Source organism: Lissotriton helveticus, chromosome 12 (genome assembly GCF_964261635.1).
Source record: "Lissotriton helveticus chromosome 12, aLisHel1.1, whole genome shotgun sequence".
In the NCBI taxonomy this organism is placed as follows: Eukaryota; Metazoa; Chordata; class Amphibia; order Caudata; family Salamandridae; genus Lissotriton; species Lissotriton helveticus.
The window spans coordinates 364,926,411-364,949,050 of record NC_136073.1 but is presented as its reverse complement, the minus strand read 5'-3'; the positions used below and the strand labels follow the sequence as shown (position 1 = coordinate 364,949,050).

Below are 22,640 nucleotides of genomic sequence, written 5' to 3'. Positions count from 1 at the left end.
TAACATTGGACTCCGCCTGGCAGCCTCTAAATCTGGCGCAATTTCAATTTTCTTTCCGCTCGCCTGCTGCCCTGCTGCCCTCACAGGTAGACCTGAGGTAGCCCTCATGCTAGGACGTGGCGCAGATTCGCAAGGCTCCTGGGACGTCGACGCTCTCTGCGCTTCAAACTCCCTGTCAGCCTCTCCTTCAAACAGCTGGACCTGAGACACGCGCGTGTCAAAACTCACACCAGCGCTGCCTCCTCGCCTGCCAGCTCTACGACGAAGGGGTGCCACACTGACACTGCGGCCCCCCCTGAACTCACTTGGGGCTGACAACGAGCGCGGGGGCGGCTGCTTCTTACCCCGGCCTCCTCGGCTCGTCGATCGCGCTCTCCTGACCCTCGCCGCTGACGTCCTCACGACGCTGTCCTCCTCCTGACGGTCGCTGCGTGCCGACTGACAAGCCGCCACCGCCCGAGACACGCCTTCCGCTGCCAAGCGACGTGGACGCTTAACCACAGCTGTGTCAACGAAAGCGCCGGGCCTCAACAAGTCGCTCCTCCCTACCGCCACCAAAGCTCGCACTGCTTCCAGGGCAATCTCCTCCGACGACATGTTTCAGCAACTGACTGAAATTCTATCTAACAAATCACTCGCAACAGCGACTGACAGCTCTGACAAGAAGTAAACGGGCGCCTCAAAAAGCGACTCCACAGTTCACCTCACTCGCTCAGAGTGACGTCGCCCTCCCTCCCCACCCTTCACTTGACCCTAAACCCCTCCCACCACCCAATCAGGTCGCGTGAGGTCGTCCCTCGCGCGAAATCCCCCAGGGGGACATTGGCTTTGCCAAGTGCCCCTGGGGGCCCATTACTTACTTCATAGCGATTCAAAATATATATCCCAAAATAATACAAAAACATGGCGTTTCCTTGTCATTAAGAAAGCTGACTAACTTATACACAAAATAAGTTTGAGAGTAACAGGTTTTTTTGTTTATCAAATATTCGTCAATGACCCCATTATCCAATATATTTGCTGTTTTCTTTAATAAGACGAGTTTTTAAAGCAGAACACTGACAATGTTCAGCCTATGCACGATACATTTAATAATCTAAAAGCATTTTGTAATAATTTTTATTAATTTTATACAATAAAATTGACTTGATACATTTAATAGGTTGCTGCCAAAAGAAAAAGATAGGGTACTAAAGTAATATCCCTTTTTGGGGTGTAGCTACAGAAGTTGTTAGGGTGTCCTGTGGTCAGTTCTGGAAATAAAAAACAATAGCAAATACAGAGGGTGAGTAGTTCCGTGGAAGGCAATTTTAACTGGCTTTCATATGCTTTTCTTAGTTTGTCATTGCTTTAATTGCCAATCCATTAAGGTCATAACAATTCGTGAATAGTTACATTGTCCCATTTACGTTATCATTAGGTTTTGATGAGAGGCATTAACGACATGGGCATTCATTAAACATTTAAACAAACCGGGTCTTTGTGGGGCCTGCAGCAACTCAATATGTTCAATGTGTTTGTTAAACAAACGCAGCACACCAAGACAATCAAACAGTAGTAAGTTTCCTCAAAAAAAGAGACTATAAAAAATGATGTTCTCTCCTTTAAAATATAAATGTCAGAGTGAGTTACAAAATATACAGCAGTGGCAACCTGTAAAACGATTTTCAAAATTAAATGGATGAGCCGAGACAAAACAAAACTTAAGTACAACATACACAAAGATTGCACCGAGCACAGCTGTTTTAGATAGTGGGTGCACAGAGAATTGAATGTGTATAATTATTGTTGTCAAACATTGTACACATTCAAAAACAAAGTTACAAAATTAGATTAGCAATGTAGTGCGGCCGAGGGTGCCTTTGAATTATTTATCAAAATACTAACTGGCATGGTATTTAGTAAAAGTGTAAAGCTTCAGCCAACGGTGATATAAATAGGCAAGAACTGCCTGTCACAGAGACAGGGAGAAGGCGGGGGGGGGGGGGGGGGGGCTAAGTGTCACTTGGGGAAGCTAGCAACCTTCGGAGGTTTGGAGTGGGATACAGCTGGTGCCTGGGAAGAAACACTTCTTTCCCTGGTGAGGAATCGGGCTGACCCTTAGCAAAGGGCAGTTGTACAGCTGTCCATCGGGGGAGTGGGCACTGGACAGGGGGTTGCAGAAAGGGCATACTGAAGGTGTAAAACTGCTACTGGAAGGCAAAACTTTCATTCAGTATAAAGATTGTAACATAGCACATCCAAGAGGAGAGGCACAGCTTATTCCTGAAAGTGGGGGGCTGCACTGCCCACGTCGGGGTAGGGGCTGGGTGTACAGTGGAGCTGCACCGGTGCTTCTGCTGGAAAGTATCCAATGTTTGGGTGAAAAGAAGGTGACACAATAAAACTCTTGTTAACGTGAGCAGACTGTTAACGTGAAAACACACTGCATATAGGCGGGAGTGAAGGGAGATCAAACCTGAGCGCTTGGACTTGGCCCTGAGCTCCAAAACCTTCCAGCTGAGATCTGCCATGCGAGCCATGTCCTGCTACCTCCTGCTGCTGTCCTGAGACTGAAGGCCACATTTAATATGGGCAGTGATGAAGGACTACATACACTGTTTATTCGGCGCTATACAAACATGGCGGCCATCTTGAAATGGATCTGATATTTTTATTTCTTATTAAAAAGAACGTGAATCTAAAATGTGTTTCATTTCATTACAGATAAAAATCCAGGCTTTAGTGGAAAGACACAATAGCAGATATGAAACTGTATATCTTTTATGGAAATATATGATTAGTAATGATTTGCTATTAATATGCTTCTAAATAATTTAAGCCATACATTTCATTACTTCAAAACGTCATACATATGAAAACATACAGGGTTCAATAAGGTTTTACCATGCATGCTTGCACTCTAACCTGACAACGGACCAAATTTTAGCCGACTATGTTTTACTTTGCTAAATGCACGAGCTTGTTAAACAGCTATGGAGACAAGCAAGAGGCAGATCCGTGAAACGTTTACTTATGCTATGTGCACGTTACTCAGGCAGACGTTTAGAATAAGTATTAAAAGCAGGCGCCAATAATCAATAAAAGGCTTGAATTTAATTGCAGAAGTTGTAAATAGTGCTAGCGTGTATCTAACATTTAAAAACAAATATATTGTTTACTATATGAAATCACTTATGTACGTTTTCCTTTCAAGTTAAATATTACACATTAATGACAAAATGCGAAATCGCGAGCGCGGAAAGGGCAAAATTGCAGCTCGGAAATGGCTACTCCATAAAGAGAAACTTGCTCCCCCGGATAACAAGTCCTTTCTCTATGTTTGATGCACGAATATCCACCAGCAAACACTTTAGCAGAGTTGCCGTAAAGAGAAACTCGATGGTGTCGCAAACGTTCCACCCGGAAGTGGTGCTAGTAATGACAGGATCGAGGTCTGTGCTGTCACTGCCAGGCTCCCCTGTCGTCTCATGATTTCCCGGAGTCCGGATTGTGACGCCTTCTCTGCCTCTCGCAGTGCACCGCTTCCGCATAGTGTGTGTAAAGATGCCGTGCTTGTCCACCATGCACCTCCTGCTGCTTGTGTTGGGAGCCTTACCTGCACACCTGTCACTGCTACCTGTCACGCAGGAGCTCTTCGGGACAGAAACCCACGGGACTGTGATGGCTTTCGGGGATTTTAATTCAGACAAACAGATTGACATGTTCATCGTGAGAGAAAGTGAGAGCTTGTCTTATTTCCGTGCTGCATAAGTGTTTGCACAATGCATGCGTGCTGTGTCGTCTTAGTTACGCCCCTGAAATACCCAACTATCGTCTTTATCACTGTTTGTGTTTTCTGTCACTGTGTTCCCTACCGTTGTATGCTCTAATACCGTCCCTGTCACTTTGTGTCGCGTTTGTCCCGTCAATGTGGTGCCCACAGTATGCTCCTTTACTCTTTACTCCTGGGATGTCGTGTGTTGCTCCTGGAGGGCTGTATCTATGCTGCACATTGCGTTAGTCATGTGGGGCACCAGCAGCTGCTTTTTAACCAACAACAAGGCATTATGGGACTTGTAGTTTACTTTTAACATTACGAATATGGTTTCACCAAATCCAACATGCAGACTGCTGTTGGTTAAAAAGGCAGCACTGAATGAAATGTCACGAGTTGCACAGATCCAAGTAGCAGCTATACTATCAGGAAAACTACAAACGTAATGTGTTGTTTGTAATTGTATGTACATTTACTCTTTATGAATGTCTTGAAAATATGGCATGAATATGTTCCTGGAGGAAAGTTGCTTATTTATGCGTTGTTATATATTCTATGGAGATTTCCAGTAGGCGTTAGAGTTCTTTGCATAAGAAGTAGCCTGTTACATATCGTTGAGATGTTACACGCTCATTACATATAAAGTGGCAAGTTCTTAAGAGTACGAAGTTGCATAAACTGTATATGCTGTAAGAGAAAAAGGTTAAGCAACATAAACCTGCATAGGCATTTTAATTGTCATCAGTAGTCCTCCTGTAGTCTCAATGAAAGAATACATCTGCATGTGTTTACCAGAGATGAGAGAAAGTGGTGTGCAGTTGATCCAGCGGCGTACCAACAACATATGCTCTACTACCACATACTCACCTTGGCCCATAAACACACAATTGAGTAAACCTCTGGAGACAAAGTTTATGTGTGTGATGAAAATATCAGGATTATTTATTCATTATTCCTAACTAACCTCTCACTGATCAAAAAGTTCTTTCCTCTGGTCGATGGACCATTAGTTGAACTAATTGTTGGTGATAATGAACATAACTCAAACCTTTTCTATACGTTTACGTAAATAACCACAGACTCAGGGAAGTTTTAAGTCTTTATCTAAATTAAATGCATGTGAACCACTTCAAAATACAGTACAGACACCATCACTCATAGGAGAGAAAATTCAATTAATCATCAAACACATACTTCGAACTCTTGCAATTACTTTTCTCAGAAAGGGAGAGGACAGAGAGAAAAGAAAATCAGCAAATGCACAAAGTTATATTTACCAAGAATGGTGTGAAGACCAACCCCATGGCCAAAGGATTGGTAAGGGTCCCCCGGGATAGTTCAGGAGACAAAGACTTCAGGACAGGGTTCATGACAGGGTAGTTTTTTTTTTTTTTTTTGGTTAAAAACTTTTATTGAGCAACAAAATCAAATTTACAGAGATGGGCCTACAACCGCACGGGCTGGCCGCTAAGAACAAGGCACAATGTGATAAAAACAATGATAGCCACTCCGGTGGGCAGGCACAAACCGGATACAGGGTGTCGCCCACGCTATAGAACAGGAGAAGACAATTTCCTTTTTTTATAAATACAAAAATAACAAACATCAAAAAGGCGAATGCATAATAAACTGAGTCAGCCCAGGAGGGGGAGGGGAACCCCGCTAATCAGGAATCCGAAGGCACAATCAGTAGGATAAGGCAAGGCAGGGGGGGACAGCGGGGAGGTAAATCAAATCAAAGGACAGTATAAGAAAGTTCAGGAACGTCGGCCTAGGGAGACAGGGTAACATCAGGGGTTTCAGTCAATGGTGGAGCACAAATATCACCGCGATAAGCATTCCACTGACTCCAGATCTTCGCCCATCCCCTAGGTCTGCCCCTGGCTGTGTAAACAGTCTTCTCGCGGAACATAGACCAGTCCATGTTGTCTTCCCACACAGAGACACTGGGGGGCCTATGCGAGCCCCAGAGTTGCGCTATGTCTCGCTTCGCAATCATATATCCCAGGGTCGCCCATCTGGTCTGGGCCACCGAATAGGCGGTAGGCTCCCACACATTCAACAGGCATCTCCGGGCCTCTGGCACTAGGGCAATTCCAGTCACGTCAGTCATCACCGCAAGCACCTCCGTCCAGTAGGCAGCCACCCTCGGACACTCCCAAATAATATGAAGAAACGTAGCACTCATCCCACACCCACGCTTGCATCGGCCATCCGGGGAAAACCCCATCACAACCAAACGAGGACCAGTAACGTACACCCGGTGGAGGATCTTAAGCTGAACCAGACGGAGGCGGGCAGGAATGGCGACCTCTTTCGGAGAAGACAGCGCCGACTGCCAATCCTCGTCATCCAATTCCAGCCCGTCGCCGACCCAAGCCTCCCTGAGTCGAACAAGCAAGTCGGCGCGATTACGAATCAGCTTCTTATAAATCAAGGAGATAGTGCTATCGGGGAGATGGCCATCCAGGATACGATCTTCGAGGGGGGAGGACTCGGGGATAGCGGCACCAGAAGTCAGAACAGAAGCGAGGGCATGACGGACCTGCAAATATCTAAAAAATTCCCTATCACTCAGTTCATATTCATCCCGAAGGGCCTCGAAGGACTTCACTGCTCCATTCATACATACATCACCCACTCTACAAATACCAATCATGTCCCAGCGGTCAAACCCCTTCGTCGTCCAGAGACATCCCAGACGCTCAGATGCATAGAGCGGAGTAGCAAGCGTCACTCGTTCATCCCACCCCAGGCTTACATTCGCAGCGCGCCATACACTAACCGCGATCCTGGTAGGCCCCGTAAGATGGCGGCCAGCCGACCTAGAATAAAGCGCTCTATTAAAGTCCCCACCCGGCAGTTGGAGTCTATCCATTTCAAAGGCCGGGTCCCGACCTGGGGAATACATTGAGTGGTTAATGGCAGATAGTTGGGTAGCCCAGTAATATCTCCTGATATCAGGAAGTGCTATGCCCCCGTCATACCAAGGGATGGTGAGCTTCGCAAGGGCGACACGTGGACGCCCGTCCCAAATCAGTTGCCTCTGCAGACTCTCAACCTCTCGGAAATAGGTAGCGGGGATATCATCATAGGAATTCTGGAGTGCGTAAAGGAATCGCGGTAGGGACATCATTTTGAAAAGGGCGGCCCTGCCCAGCGGCGACAAGGGCAATTTACTCCAGCGGGCCACGTCCAGCCTCAGTCTAAGAAGTGGGGGAAGGAGATTACGTTCAAACCGGAGCGACAAATCCAGTGTAATAAAAATCCCCAGATATTTGAACCCGGACTGAACAACCTGGATAGGAATTCTATGCGGCAATGGGGGCAGATCACCCGAAATAACATAAACACAGGATTTAGCCCAGTTAATAACCAATCCAGAATTTTTGCCAAACGAGGTGAGAACATCAAATAAGACATTCAAAGATTTACGCGGGGAAGTAAGGTAAAGAAGAATGTCGTCCGCGTAAAGCGAAACACGGTCCTCAAAATCCGGGGACCAACGTATACCCTTGAGAGAAGGCTCCCAGCGAAGCCACGCAGCCAGCGGTTCTAATGCGAGAGCAAACAGTAGTGGAGACAAGGGGCAGCCCTGTCTGGTCCCCCTACCAAGGGAAAAGGGAACAGAAACTCGACCGTTAACCACAACCTGCGCCAGGGGGTCGGTGTACAGCAGCTTCACCCATCCAATAAACCCCGGGCCAAAACCAAACTTCTCAAGAGCCGCCCAAAGGTAGGGCCACTCTATCGTATCAAAGGCCATCGAGGCGTCTAATGAAGCCAAAATGGCCGGCTCCATCAGAAGCCCCGCCCTCGCGATGGCTCCGTGGAGGCGACGCAGATTCAGAGCTGTGTTACGGTGCGGGATAAATCCAGATTGATCCGGATGAATCAAGTCACTAATGACCGTTAGGAGGCGAGTAGCCAAGATCTTGGCAAGAACCTTGGGCTCAACATTTAACAGGGAGATGGGTCTATACGACGAACAAAGATCCCGGGGCTTACCATCTTTAGGAATTACAACAATCGTAGCCAGGCGTTGGTCATAAGGGAGAGTGCCCCGCTCACAGGACTCCGAAAACATTGTCCGAAGATAGGGCGCAATCTTATCAGGACACAGTTTATATAACTCGATTGGCAAACCGTTCGGGCCCAAAGCCTTGCCCGAACGGAGAGAGCGAATTGCAGTCGCTATTTCGTCCGTAGAGAGCGGGGCCTCCATAGAGACCCGCTCCAAGTCAGAGAGGCAGGGCAAAGCTGTGTCGCGCAACAAGAGGCGAGAGTCGTCTGCATCCCGTTCCGACACTGGGGAGTAAACCGCACGAAAATAGTCAGCAAAACAGTCCACTATTTCAACTGGGTCAGTCACAGTCACACCATTCAAAGTCTGAATCACAGGCACTACTCGATTCGCCCTCTCCTTCTTATCCAACCAGGCAAGCAATTTACCCGCTTTGTCCCCAACATCATACAGACGACCCTGCTGCTCACGAAACATCATTGTAGCCGCATCTGTGACCAGAGACCTACAGGCAAATTGCTTCAGACCCAGGGCATGGAGGTTGTCATGAGTAACATTCGATTCCAGGTCAGCCTCCAGCTCAAGGATTTCCATTTCAAGTTCCACCACCTCCGGATTCCTCGCCTTTTTAGTTTCAGCAATGAGAGACAGGGCCTGCCCACGGATCACTGTCTTAAAAGCCTCCCAAAGGGACACCGCAGAGGAGACAGATCCCTCGTTATCTAGGAAGTAGTTGTCCAGGGACTTAATCAATAGACCACGGGTCTCGGGGGAAGTCAAGTACCAAGGGTTGATAGGGGCCACCCGGCCCGCCGCCTCCACCCCCACATCAAAACAAAGCCAGAGCGGAGAATGGTCCGAGATGCCCCGGGAAAGGTGTCTAATCTCCCAGACAGCCGCTGACTGTGCAGCTGGCATGAGGAAGTAATCCAGTCTAGACAAACTCCCATGGGCCCCAGAATGAAAGGTGTATTGAAGCTGAGTGGGGTGCATAAGTCTCCAACAGTCCACCAAACCAAAAGTATCCAAAAAGCCACCCAGCCACAATTGGGCCGAAGGAGTGTCCCTATGGGGGTAACGATCATTCAGGCCGGAGAGAACAGAGTTAAAATCGCCAGCCATGAAAAGAGCACCATCAGGGAGTCCCAACAGCACTCGGCCCAAATCGGAGAAGGTAGAGGTCTGTAAGCCGGGGGGCACATAGACGGTGAACAGAGAAAGGGTTTGCCCCTCATATCGTCCCACGAGGATGGCATAACGCCCTCGATCATCGAGGATTACATCATCTATCGCAAGGGTAAGGGAAGTCCGGACAAGGATGCCCACCCCCCTGGTACCCGTAGTAAACCCTGAATGCGCAACAAGACGATAGCCCCACCTATTCATTGCATGACAAGTATTACCCACTAGATGTGTCTCCTGCAGAAAGACAATATCGGGAGACAAACGTCGCAGGCATCGCAACACCACCCCCCCCGCTTTATACGATCCCCTAGACCATTGACATTCCATGAAATAAACTTCAACCCGCTACCCCCATCCCACAAAGTGATGCAGGAACCATCCCCCAATGAGCATGACACTGAAAATTCCATTATCAAGATAGAATCGCCTTGAAAAAACAAAACACGAACCTCAAACACCCCACCAATCCACCCCCCAACAGCCAAGAAAACACCCCCCACCCTGCACCCCTGCAGTAAGCAAAAAAGCCACCCCAACATGCAGTGTGCCTGTCGCCCAGAAACCCCCGTTCTACAAAAAGACCCCGGAGGAGGAAAAGGCCCTGTCCCACCCGCCACCCCGACAGAGATAAAGAGAGAAGAGAAGACACAGAAAATAGAGGCGCTCAAGTACAGAACCCAGGAAGAATCACATTACATGGAAACAGGGGCTCAGACAGTAAGTGCAGCTCTCTACGCCACCCTCGGCACCACCCGGGTGCTCGGTGGGCTCAGTCAAATTAGGCCGGCCCGGCAAAGAGTCCAGCCAGTCATTCACCGAATCAGGCCGATCAAAGAAAAGGGTCCGTTCATTGTACTCAACTCGCAGCCTGGTAGGAAAAAGCATGGCATATCGCAGTCCCAAGTCCTGAAGACGCTTCTTGACTCCACGGAAGCCCATTCGCTGTCTCTGCACAAGCTGTGAGAAATCGGGATAAAAGTTCACCGTGGCATTTTCGAAGGCCACCGGGCCCTTAACTCGCGAGGCCTGCATGATAGCGTCTCGGTCCCTATAGTGAAAAAGTTTTGCAACAATGGGCCTTGGAGGGGCGCCCGGCTTGCCCTGGCCACCCGGAACGCGATGGGCACGCTCCACCGCAAAGAATTTGCTCAATCCAGATGGAGAAAGGTAGTTTTGTATCAAGTCCTCGACCAGGAGATCAACAGAATGTGGGTCAGGATTTTCCGGAACACCAACCACAAGCACGTTGCAACGCCGTGCTCTGTTTTCAAAATCCTCCAAGCGCTGAGTCATGAAATTATTCGCTTTTCTGAGGTTGCCAATCTCCGTTTGTATTTCCGAGACGTCGGCCGTGAGGCTAGATGACTTGAGGTCCAACGATTTCACCTTCTCATTGGTTTTAGATAAGTCGGCCCTGATCAAGTTCACGTCAATAGCCACAGTATCGATTTTGTGGGCCAGAGCTTCATACTGTTGGCCGATTGTTTCTCTCATGCCAGAGATGGCGCCCATGATGTCCTGCAGGGACGGCTCCGCCGAAGCTTCCAAAGAGTGCCCCACTGCACTTGGGCCAGGCAAGGCGGCTCCCGGGGACCCCTTCGATTGTGTGTACCGGTCCATGATATTAGACTGGACCTGGCCCCCGCGAAGGGGCGTCTTGGTCTTTCGCCTCTCTTGGTCCCCTCTGCCAGTCATAGTGGAGACCGCGTCCCTGAGGGACCCACGCGACCTGGTAAAAATGGCCGCAGGAAGATAGTGTGCCGGAACCAAAAGTCAGCCGCGAGGGCACATCGAGGTGTGAACCGGCCTGGAGGACACAAAGCAGGCAAAAGGTGCAACTGCGACCTCGCGCCGCTGATCGCAACACCGGCCAGACACCTCCGCTGGAAGATGTAGTCCGAGTCAAATCGAAACCGAAAGTTAAGAGGGGGACCCACAAGTCGAATCCCCCTGCCGCTATTGTTCAACTCAGACACGGCAACAGAGCCTCACCAAGTCCCGGGCACACCACCAGGGCGGGCCCTGAAAGTTCGAGTCGACGTAGCTTTGGTGCCCCTGGTCCAATTCGAAATCCAAAAGCAGTATAAAGATCAGCCCAGGTTCCTCTACAAGAGTCCTTGTAATTAATCAGGATACGTTCAGGATATCATGCCGGGAGTGGCGGGGGTCCGGAGAGCGCTGTGCTCACGCGGCCATCACGGATGCCCGCCAAGCTCCTCCCCATGACAGGGTAGTTGACCTCTTCTAGAACCGACGCTTGCGCTGCACCCCTCTCTGACACTATCTTTCTCCTCGAGATTCTTCTGCGATCTTTTTATCTAACCCAATTAATTAGGATAGAAAGTTCTGCTTCAGGCTCTGCATTCGATTCTTTATTAGCATCTCTCCTAGCATCAGCATCACCCATTATACCAACAGCATCCTGAGCTCTGCAGCATTCAGCAAATCTTCCTCTGACAAACTAACTAAAACGATCTCAATTATACCTTTTGTTCTTAATGTACCACCCACTAATATCGTAAAAGTACAAAATCTAATTGGTCAGGCAAGGGGGATGATCATCACACCATGCCTACATATCACTTTATTCAGTTAGGCCATTGTTCACAGACCCATCCCCTTAATATTTTATTCATAACTTTTATTTCCTACCCGCATTCACATTTCATCTGCAACATTTGTTAAAAATCTAACCTGTAGATCCATTCATTTAAACTTTTCACCGCCTGTTCTCCAGCTCGGACACTCTGCGACCTTGTCCCTCTTCTAACCTCTGTGTCATCCTTCCGGGTCCACTCTCAATAGTCATGCTTAGCTGTCACATGGTTCAGCTTACTTCAGTTATACACAAGAGGCCCAAATGCACACTAGTGACAACGTCAGAAAGAGAAATGTTACTTTCAAAAACAAATTGTTTCACTGCATACCACCCATCTCTATTCCCCTTTACTTATTTAATATTAATATTTTTCCCGCATTAGCATTAGTAAAATAGCTCGTTTTCACTTCAGCTAAGCAGGTGCCATACATGCGAGTATTTAAGACTCCATTTTAGTGCCTTTTGCTCATGCGCAAGAATTTCCCTCCAAACGTTATTTCGTCACACTGCGTAGATGCAGTTGACGCATGCGCTGTAAAGATTTCCCTGTTAAAGCGGTTCTATTAACCCGTTCAAGTTGTTCCCGTTAGCAAACACATATGCAAGCTTCGCTAACCCGTGTGTTGTGCATTCGTTTACTCAAAACTTATTTAATAACATGTTAGTGAGTTAAAGGAGCGGATCGCTTACAAGTAAGTCTCTTTTCTACAAGTCCTTGTTCCATCACAGTGATTAATGCAAGATAACTTAATCTGGCAGCAAACATACGACCGGTTGGAGAGGTTGAATAGTATGTCTTGCAACATAGAGCAGAAAGAAGATCAGAGAGAAAGGGAGACCAAAGCCAATATCAAGTCTCTACAAGATATTAAACATGTTTATCATAAGCAGTCCAAGGACAAGCCTGAAGAGCATGAATAAGGAGAAGAGGGCCTATTTATAATATCTTTAGAAGACTAGGGATTTCAGTTTAGTCTTAAATATAGGCAATTAAGTAGTGGTTCGTAGGCAAAGAGTAACGGCCTCTGGTAGCACTACCGGAAAAGGTTTGTGCCATTCCTTCTTTAAAAACTGGGGTTCAAGGAGCAGTGTGTCAGCACTACGTGAAGATCTGGTTCCATCAGATGTCTTTAGCTTCGATGCCAGTTATCATTCCGTGAAGGTGTGTAAGGCCTTATTAGTGATAAAGGCCATTTTGCAAACCGCTCAAGCAAGATGCACTTAGGGAAGTCCCCATCTCGACAATCTCTTCTGTCTTGACTCGAATGATCATTGCTGATAGTTTCATCACTGTTATCCTTCTGCAACCACTCAATAATTTCTAATTTCTTCCGCTTTGTGTTTGATTCTTATGGTACATGTAGGGTGACCATAGTTTTGAAAACCAAAAAAACAGGAATTTCCAACAACATAGAAATAGATATGTACTTTTGCGTTGACCGAGGGGCATAGAATAGCTTATTTGACAGTGCTCACCAACTTGGGTCGTCAGCTGCCCTGTTTTTATATATTTGTTACTGTAGTGGTCTGCCCCTTGACTGCACTCAGCTAGTTCTTGACTCCAGATGTCCTGCTTTTAGCTGCTTACAGCTGTGCATAAAGGGTCCCCTCAATCCACGTGACTTGGTGCCCTCACATTGCTATGTTGGCCATCGGTGAGCTGTGAAAGAGATCCCTGTTGGTCGCTGGGAGGGAGGAGCTGCAGCACAGGAAGGGGCTTGCATGGTGCAGCTTCAAGTCCAGGCTCGTCTTTGGGGATGCTGATAAAGAATGTAAAGACCTGTGGCTAAACCGCCATGATTTTGTGATTGAAACCCATGTTGGAGTGACATGCTGAAAACATGTTCTTGTATTTCTTCTCTTAAGTCTCCTTCAAGATGCATGGATATTATCAAATTAGAAAAGGAAGTCTTACAAGGGGTAGGAACTGTCTCAGAGCACTCTTGGTGCACAAACAGTGCGTGACACAAAAGTAATGGCAGTAGACGTAATCAAGTTTCCAAATGTTTTTGATGAAATTTATTGGCCAAAGTACTTCGAATAGGTTCAGAGGTATTCCAATAACATATTAACTTCATATGTTCATTTCAGCTTAACACATGGGAAATGCTTATAATCCATATATCATTCTTCTCAAGGTAAGCTACAACCCCAATGCATTTCGTGCTGGGGGAATATGTATCTAGAAAGAAAACAAATGTACAAAGCTCGTTGTGGATCGCCGATAAACAGGAAGCAATACAAGATATGTTGAAAAAATGAGTACATAAGACGTGTGGAGGGAATTTAAATGCGTGATTTAAATGGTGTTAGATGATGATGCTGTCTCTAATCAAATTATAGGAAAACCGAAATTCCCCAGATTGAAAAAAGAGAAGGTAAAAGAGATAGAATACGGTCAGTAAAACGTGCCTGATGGAAGAAATGCCAAGAAAAGTGGAGGCGAGCCTAAGTGCTAAGTGCAGACAAAAAAAGAATCATGACGTGATGAATCTTTCAAATGAAATGCATGCGGCAGGAAAAGAAACAGAAACAAAGGTGCTCAAACAGACAAAAAGCCACCGCGTGAATCCATAGTAGAAAATAGCTTACCAGATCCCGAGAAGGTTGTGAGTAGAACGGGTAAACTACATTCAGTGTAACCGAGCCGTGACACGGACCCGGAAGACGCCACGCATGCGCAGTGGCGTTCGGTTAAAGGAAGGGAACCGTAAACAGAGAAACGGGACTAACAGGGTCCATAACAAACACGCAAGTGAGCGATAGAACAAGTACTGCAAACCAAAACGGAAAAATTGTATAATAAGGGAAACGTGAAGTGTCAGACAACGAACAATAAAATAAACTGTGAACATACAGAAAAAAAGAGAAAATGAGGCAAATGTGGACCAGAGGTATAGAGTTGTAGATAAAGCAATTTTAAAGTACATCTTCATGCGAACAGAAACAAGGGAAAAACAATAGTCTAAAAACAGAAACAACAAGAATTAAGTGTCAATCACAGGCATGAGAGAGAACGCAACTTGTGACTCCACCAACGTCATATACATGCTGAAATGCCCGTGTGGCCTCCCATACGTGGGTAAAACAGAACGCAAGATTAAAACCCGACTCACTGAACACCGGAGTAATATTTGCACGAAGAACTTAAAATCATGCATAGCAGCACATTTTGTGGCACATTCTCACAATCTGAGTCAAATTCGTTTTCTTGTTTTGGAAGTTGTAAAGAAATTTCCCAACAAAGACAATGGCAAGCTGTTACTACAGCGCGAACTTCACTGGATTTATCTCCTACAAGCCCTACAACCGAAGGGACTTAATGACAGAATTGAACTTAGTTGTCATCTATGAACAACATACATCTTTCTTGTCCATTTGTGCTTTGTCTCTCTCATGCCTGTGATTGACACTTAATTCTTGTTGTTTCTGCTTTTAGACTATTGTTTTTCCCTTGTTTCTGTTCGCATGAAGATGTACTTTAAAATTGCTTTATCTACAACTCTATACCTCTGGTCCACATTTGCCTCATTTTCTCTTTTTTTTCTGTATGTTCACAGTTTATTTTATTGTTTGTTGTCTGACACTTCACGTTTCCCTTATTATACCATTTTTCCGTTTTGGTTTGCAGTACTTGTTCTATCGCTCACTTGCGTGTTTGTTATGGACCCTGTTAGTCCCGTTTCTCTGTTTACGGTTCCCTTCCTTTAACCGAACGCCACTGCACATGCGTGGCGTCTTCCGGGTCCGTGTCATGGCTCTGTTACACTGAATGTAGTTTACCCGTTCTACTCACAACCTTCTCGGTATCTGGTAAGCTATTTTCTACTATGGATTCACGCGGTGGCTTTTTGTCTGTTTGAGCACCTTTGTTTCTGTTTCTTTTCCTGCCGCATGCATTTCATTTGAAAGATTCATCACGTCATGATTCTTTTTTTGTTGTCTGCACGTAGCACTTAGGCTCGCCTTCACTTTTTCTTGGCATTTCTTCCATCAGGCACGTTTTACTGACCGTATTCTATCTCTTTTACCTTCTCTTTTTTTCGATCTGGGGAATTTCGGTTTTCCTATAATTTGATTAGAGACAGCAGCATCATCTAACACCATTTAAGTCACGCATTTAAATTCCCTCCACACGTCTTATGTACTCATTTTTTCAACATATCTTGTATTGCTTCCTGTTTATCGGCGATCCACAACGAGCTTTGAACATTTATTTTCTTTCTAGATACATATTCCCTCTGAAGAAGTGCTATCCCAGCACGAAATACATTGGGGTTGTAACTTACCTTGAGAAGAATGATATATGGATTATAAGCATTTCCCATGTGTTAAGCTGAAATGAACATATGAAGTTAATATGTTATTGGAATACCTCTGAACCTATTCGAAGTACTTTGGCCAATAAATTTCATAAAAAACATTTGGAAACTTGATTACGTCTACTGCCATTACTTTTGTGTCACGCACTGTTTGTGCACCAAGAGTGCTCTGAGACAGTTCTTACCCCTTGTAAGACTTCCTTTTCTGTTTTGTATCTTTGCACCTTTTTGAACCAGAAGGTGATCTCCCAGAGCACCTAGAAAATTACTAACTTTGTGTTACTTCACAAGATTCTCTATCACTTCGGAGTGCAGCGGTTCTCTTGACAATTTCCTATTATCAAATTAGGACACAGTCACAGAGAGAACGTGATTTGCCCAAGATCAAACAATTTGGTAAACTTAGAGATCCAATACTGAAGTGCAGTACCGATTGTTCCAAGTGATATTATTTTACCGCCATGTTACTCCCTGTGGAATAGACCATGAAACCATGAGATGGGGCGCCGTTTGCCCTATCCTCTCGGGAAGTGTCACTGTATTGCGGGCTCATATTTTTATAATTCAGTGTTTATTTCCAGCAAATCTAGGTAAAGTGGGAAAGCCAGAATTGTATCTAGGATGGTGTCTGCCCATCTCAATTCATTCTCCACCTTGTATAGGGTCCTGTCAAGGTGTTCTTTATGTTTGTTGTTTTTATGTTTTCAAACCACCTTCCCACCCAAAGATTTTTCATATAATGTGAAAAAGCAAAGTAAATTGTGAGAATTTTTATTTAGGCCATGGGGCAGTAGATGGTCACTGGGTAGTGTCATATCGGGCAAGGAAAGAGCAGTGGGTTCCCAGGAGGTGCGTCTTCTGGAGGAGAAGTATATCAGGATATCAGGAGATTGACGTTGTGCGCTTTTGAGGATAGCAGTGCGTTTGATTTGGTCTGGTAACCCATTGACGTTCCTCGACAAAATGTGGAGGGGCCTACCTTGGACGGGCATCTAGGAAATGGGTGACCAGGGGAGAAAAGAGCTGGAAGAGGCCCAGGCCTCGGGTGAGATGGCATGTCTCAGTTGCGAGAAAGGAATGGGGCTGTGGCTGGATGGCGTGACCCAGGTCGTTGAAGTTTGAATGTATGTGCATTGGGCTGTCTGAAAAATCAAAGAATATCAATGGAAACAAAATAAAAATTAACAGATGCAGAGCTGCATACATTGGCTCAAACGGAGCCGAAGGAAGCAAATTTATTTTTATTTATTTATTTATTTATTATTACAATTTATAAAGCGCAGTGAATGCCCGTGGGCGTCTTGGCGATGTAAATTCAGTTAATGTCTCTGAAGAGAAAGAGGGAAATTCTGTTGGTGATGGTTAGGAGCGGACGAGTTACTGGTCGAACAACCATGTCTTCAGCAATTTCCTGAACTGGAGAAGAGAGTGAGTTGATCTAATCGTTAGCGGAAGGGAGTTCCAGAGTCTGGCTGCTGTAACCATGAAACCTCTGTCTCCCCAGGTGACAGTTCTTGTACGCGGTACCTCTAGTTGATGCTGTGTCGTGGATCTTAGTGGTCTAGTAGGACGGTAAGCAATGAGCTGCTCTTTAAGAAACTCCGGCCCTTGTTTGTGAAGCGCTTTGAATGTCAGGCATAGAGTTTTAAATTTAATCTGATTTTTAATCGTCAACCAGTGGTAGTTTCTAATTATTTGACTAATCAGTTTAAATTTAGGGGTCCTGGAAAGCAGTCTTGCCGCCGCGTTCTGAATCGTTTGTAGTTTGGCTACCACCCGGGCTTGGGCATTGGCAAATAAGCCATTACAATAATCCAGTGAGGAGAGTACCAATGAGCTCACCACAGTTTTTCCAGCACTTTCTGGAAGGAACAGGATTATTTTTCTTATAAGCCTAAGCTTATGAAATGCAGTGGACGCTGTTTGGTTTGCATGGGTGACAAAATTAAGCTTCTCATCAAAGATGACTCCCAAGTTCCTGACCCTTGGGACGGGACTTGGTAAAGCTCCTAGTGATGGAGGCCACCAGACTGACGACCATAACGGGGAAATTTTCCCGAAGATGACCACCTCCGTCTTCTCGGAACTGAGCCTGAGGCAGTTACCGGCCATCCAATCTTTGATCGCCAGCATGCCTTCTTGGAAACGTGCAGCTACCTCTTCTCCATCATTGTTGATAGCGAGCACCAGCTGGGTGTCATCAGCATAGGAGGTAAGGCTCATCCGGTAGGTTTTAATAACTCTAGCTAAGTCCGACACATAGATGTTAAAAAGTGTCCGATTTAGGGATGAGCCTTGGGGGACCCCACAGGGTAAGGCCAGTTCAGCCGACTTAAATGGTCCTAGCGTTACAGCCTGTGTTCTGCCAGATAGAAAGGAAGCAAGCAGGTCCTTTGCTCTGGATTGAATGCCCAAATTTCCGACACGGTCAATCAGAATGGAATGGTTGACCGTGTCGAATGCCGCAGATAAGTCCAGCAGTATGAGCACTGCTGTCCCCCCCTGGTCTCTCATGACTCTGATATCATCAGCAGCTTTAATAAGGGCAGTCTCCGTACCATGAAGTTTGCGAAACCCAAACTGTGAGTCATCTAACAGGTTGTTTTGTTCGATGTATTCGGACAGTTGACCGTTCATTACCCGCTCAACCACTTTGGCTAGAAATGGTAGGCTGGCTATTGGTCTATAATTCTTCAGCACGTCTTTATCTAGACTAGGTTTTTTGAGAAGTGGTTTTAAAAGGGTATTCTTCAACATGTCCGGATAGATCCCTGACTTGAACATCACATTACAAACTTCTGTAATGACTTCACTTATAGAATCCATTACAGGAGGGAAAACTTTGGGAGGACAAGGGTCCAACGCCGACCCCGTTTTTATGAGTTTCATAATGTCCGTTAATTGTTCCTCCTCCATTTCTTTAAATTGAAATAATGATGAATCAGGGGGTATGATGTGAATAATGGGAGTAGCGGGCTCGTCCTTGGCTGAGAACTCTCAGTAGATGTTGTTTACTTTAGCAAAAAATAAATTGGCCAAGGAGTCACAAAAGGCCTGAGAGGGAGAAGGGACCATATCTGGAGATTCCCCAGCCAGTTGTTTCACTACATCATACAGTTGTTTACTGGAGTTCTTTGCATTGTCCATTTGTTCGCCAAAGAACTTCTTTTTCGCTTCAGTAATCATCTTTTTGTAGCTGACCAATGTCTCCTTATATCGCAATTTACTGTCCAGGTCATAAGACCTTCGCCAGTATCTTTCATGCTTCCTGCAATCTTGCTTTTGTTTTCTTAGATCTTCCGTGAACCAGGGTGCAGAGGGCACCGTCCTATTTCTCGATATGGTCTTGGATGGCACCAGTATGTCCATCGCAGTGCCAATCCAAACTGAGAATTGTTTCGCAGCTGTGTTAGCGTCTGCAGAGATAATTGGGTGGGTACTGACCGGCAGCGTTCTAAGTGCTGCATTATCTATATCCTTCCAGACTTTAAAAGGCTCTTGATTTGAGGGAACCTGTCTGGTTATGGGAACGTCACTGATAGAGATGGCACATAAAATAGCATGATGATCGGACCAGGTAAGGGGGAGGATATCTTGTATAGTTATCCCTTTTATGTTAGAAGAAATGTCATTCAAGGTGTGACCGGCCTCGTGTGTGGGTGCTTTTACCAGTTGAATGAGCCCTGGGGTTTCCAGGTCAGCCATTAGCGTTTGAGTTTCAATATTGTCCGTTTTTTCTAGATGGAAATTTAGGCCACCCAGGACCATGAAGGAATCTTCGATTGCCAGAGATTCAAGCAGTGAGTTGAGATTAGACAGAAATTCAGAGCGTGGACCAAGCGGTCTATATATGAGTGCTCCTTTGAGATTGTACAAGGGGGGTCAGCATAATAGCGAATTGGAAAGCTTCGCATGTTGTAGAGGGTATAGGAAATATTCTAACCGAAAAGATATTTCGGGTGATTATTGACAGGCCCCCTCCTTTCTTTCCCTGTCTATCCAGTCGGTATACCTTGTATCCCTGCGGTACAGCCACCACTAAATCTTGATCTGATGCTCCATCCATCCACGTCTCCGTAATAAATAGTATATCTATGTTCCTATCTTGGATCAGATCAACTATGTCCTGTCTGTGCCTGCCCAATGAACGGGCATTAATAAGTGCTGTTACAATTTTCTTGGTTTTGTTGTTGGTACCGTTTCTAGGACTGGCTTTGTTGTTAATGAAGGGTAAGATTGATGGAGGCCAACGACCCTCCCCCCCTCGAACCCCTCCCAACACCCCCCACCCTACACATCAAAACCCGAAGCATCAGTTGCCCCAAACTAAAACTAAAACAAGAAGCTATCCTAAAACGCCTAGCAGGGCAAGTTGTGGCGACGGCGGTGGACCCCTCCATGCAATCGGATAATGCACTGTCAACATTTTAATAATTATTACCACAGGCCCTATGAGTTTACAAACTAATGTTATTACCCTCGGGCCCCAAATCAGAGTCCAGCATCATCTCCAGATTCTCGGAGCGCCGGGCTTCGAGAGAGATCTGAGTCAGAGTGGGATCCTGGTCATGGGCTAGGCTGAACAAGGAACTTGCCCGACTGCGTTCGCCCATGGCCAAAGGGACCTCAGTGGAGTTCAGCTGCTGTGGGTCATTCCCAGGCGATCTAGAGTGTTCTCCACGCTGTTCTCTCCTTCTACGTGAATGGTGGTGTCTTCGCTGTTGTTTGGGCGGAGAAGGAGGTGGCTGGGAAGGGCCTGACCTGGGAGGCCAGTCGAGGTTTCAGCTTCCACTCAACATTCAAAACCATGGTGTCGGGAGGGATACGAAGGGGACGCCACATAGGAACCCTTACCTTCGCCTACAGAGGGGATCACATGGGCCAGGGATCCACCAAGCCATAACCTCGATAACGCTTGGTCCAGATCCTCTTTGTTGCAGGAAGCAAGAGGCGGAGGCGGGACCTGCAGAGGGAACCAATCGCGACCCACGGGGCAAGGAGGAAAGGAGGATACCAGCGTAGATCGTGGTGTCGTCACGGAATCCGGAAGCCGCCAAGAGGAGCTGCGCGGGGGAAGAGAAGACCGAAGCAGAAACAAGCCAAGACGCCACAGTGAGGGAGAACGAGGACGCCGAACCGAGGAGGCAGCCGAAGACGTTGGAGACTCAGAGGAGTGGTCGGAGGACTGGTGGACACCGTCTCCCCCCCAGGAGGGCGCAACTGCCGCCATAACTCCGGAGAGTTACGGCTTGGACGGTGAGTAACACCGTACACGGGGCATAGCGGGGAAAGACAGGGAGGCGGGAGGGACTATGTGGGAGGTGGGAGGAAAGGCTGGGCACTGTAAATAGCTTACCCCACACTGATATCGCTTAGGTGTCCTTGCACAAGTCTCTGAGCACTTGTCCACCACCTTCCTTCCCCTACACATTGGCCTGGAATACTCTAATCCATAGAGCCTCCTGCAAGAGGAAGCTCTGACGTTAATTGAGCCGCTATTGTCTATAAAATCCTGAAGTGCTGCACCGGGTGTGGTGAAGGTTTACCCCATTTAGTAAGAGAACCCAGAGTACTCACCGTCTTCTTTTCCTTTCTTCGAGCATCCTGGGGTTGGCAGAGACAGGATCCCCCAAGCCACCTGAAGGAAGAGGAACACTCTACACCTATCCCAGGACCCCATCCGTCTGAAGAAGGAAACCATCACTCTCATCCTAATTTTCTTTGAATAATCCTCACAATTGACAATTACTAAAGCCTCCTAGCTTCTATTTCCGCCCATCCCTCCCACACATGGCAATAAATTGTCCACTTTAAAGAAGAATGCCACTAACTATTGTATATATATGAAAAGATAGGTTTATAGTAATCTGAAAGGGCCATAACGTTTTTCAGAAGCATTCTTTTATAACACAGGTCAGGCGTTGGGTCTTAAAAGTGCCCTTTGCCTCTGACTGACTCTGCCCTGGCCCAAAGCCTTAACTTCTTTTTATGTGCCCTGTGAGATGAGCATTTGCCTACTTCTAGTAGAGCCCTACTGTTCATTTAATGTTCCGGAGCTCGTGAGCTTGACATGTGACTAAAACTAAGCCTGGTCTGCTGCCCTTTCAGAAGTCGCAGCCTATCTCCTAATATACGTGTAAACCCCACCCCCACCCCCCTGCCTGACCCAAAAAAATGTGCAATTCTCTGAAACATGTATGTATAGCTATACACCCTTAAACAGCGCTACTCTCCGAGGCCTAGATATATAACATCTACATAATCTAATAGTTTTTGATCCAGTGTTAAATTATATAGCTTTTTAGGTCGAGCCTTGCTCGACTTTTAGTAAGGGGGTTTACAAAGTGCTACCACAGGCATTTTGGTGGCCTCAAGCTTACGTGCACGCCAGCGTGCACACGCACAGCCGCCATCTGTCTTTTCTGTCACGGGTAATTAGGTGTATCGCGATCACTTTCACTTTCGGTGCCCGTGCGGCCAATGCTTTTCGCGCGCACTTGTTTTGTATGCTAACTGTGCTTCTCCTAATAACCCCCCCTCCATGTTTTTCCCTGCCTGCTCTCCCTTTCTTGATCTTCCCCTGCTACCCTCCAGATCTCTATTTCTTCTGTCATCCCACACCTCTCCTCGCAACTCCCGAATTACAACCTGCTCATGTTTACATTTATTTAATTTTTTTAAAGCGCATTAGTGCTATTGGCTTTACCAATGGGTCTTAGATGTGACGTACTGGCTTTGCCACTGCTGGTTTTA

The 22,640-nt window shown here is 46.4% G+C and overlaps 2 protein-coding genes across 4 annotated transcripts in view; one reads left to right on the top strand and one right to left on the bottom strand.

The window, feature by feature from the left end:
* The window catches only part of PHKB (phosphorylase kinase regulatory subunit beta), a 1,437,099-nt gene extending 1,434,523 nt beyond the window's left edge, over window positions 1-2,576 (bottom strand). For 2 of the 3 annotated variants that reach the window (XM_078669366.1, XM_078669365.1), the window contains exon 1: window positions 2,459-2,576. Coding sequence is in view for 1 of the 3 variants with exons in the window: in XM_078669367.1 (XP_078525493.1) it covers window positions 2,459-2,522 (64 nt within the window). In the remaining 2 variants the exon portion in view is untranslated. The remainder of the gene's footprint in view (window positions 1-2,458) is intronic. The other variant, XM_078669367.1, reaches the window with a different exon arrangement.
* A 773-nt stretch (window positions 2,577-3,349) lies between these two features.
* Window positions 3,350-22,640, top strand: part of ITFG1 (integrin alpha FG-GAP repeat containing 1) — a 1,092,549-nt gene continuing 1,073,258 nt past the window's right edge. The window contains exon 1 of the mRNA XM_078670869.1: window positions 3,350-3,721. Coding sequence (XP_078526995.1) covers window positions 3,547-3,721 — 175 coding nt within the window. The 5' untranslated portion in view covers window positions 3,350-3,546. The remainder of the gene's footprint in view (window positions 3,722-22,640) is intronic.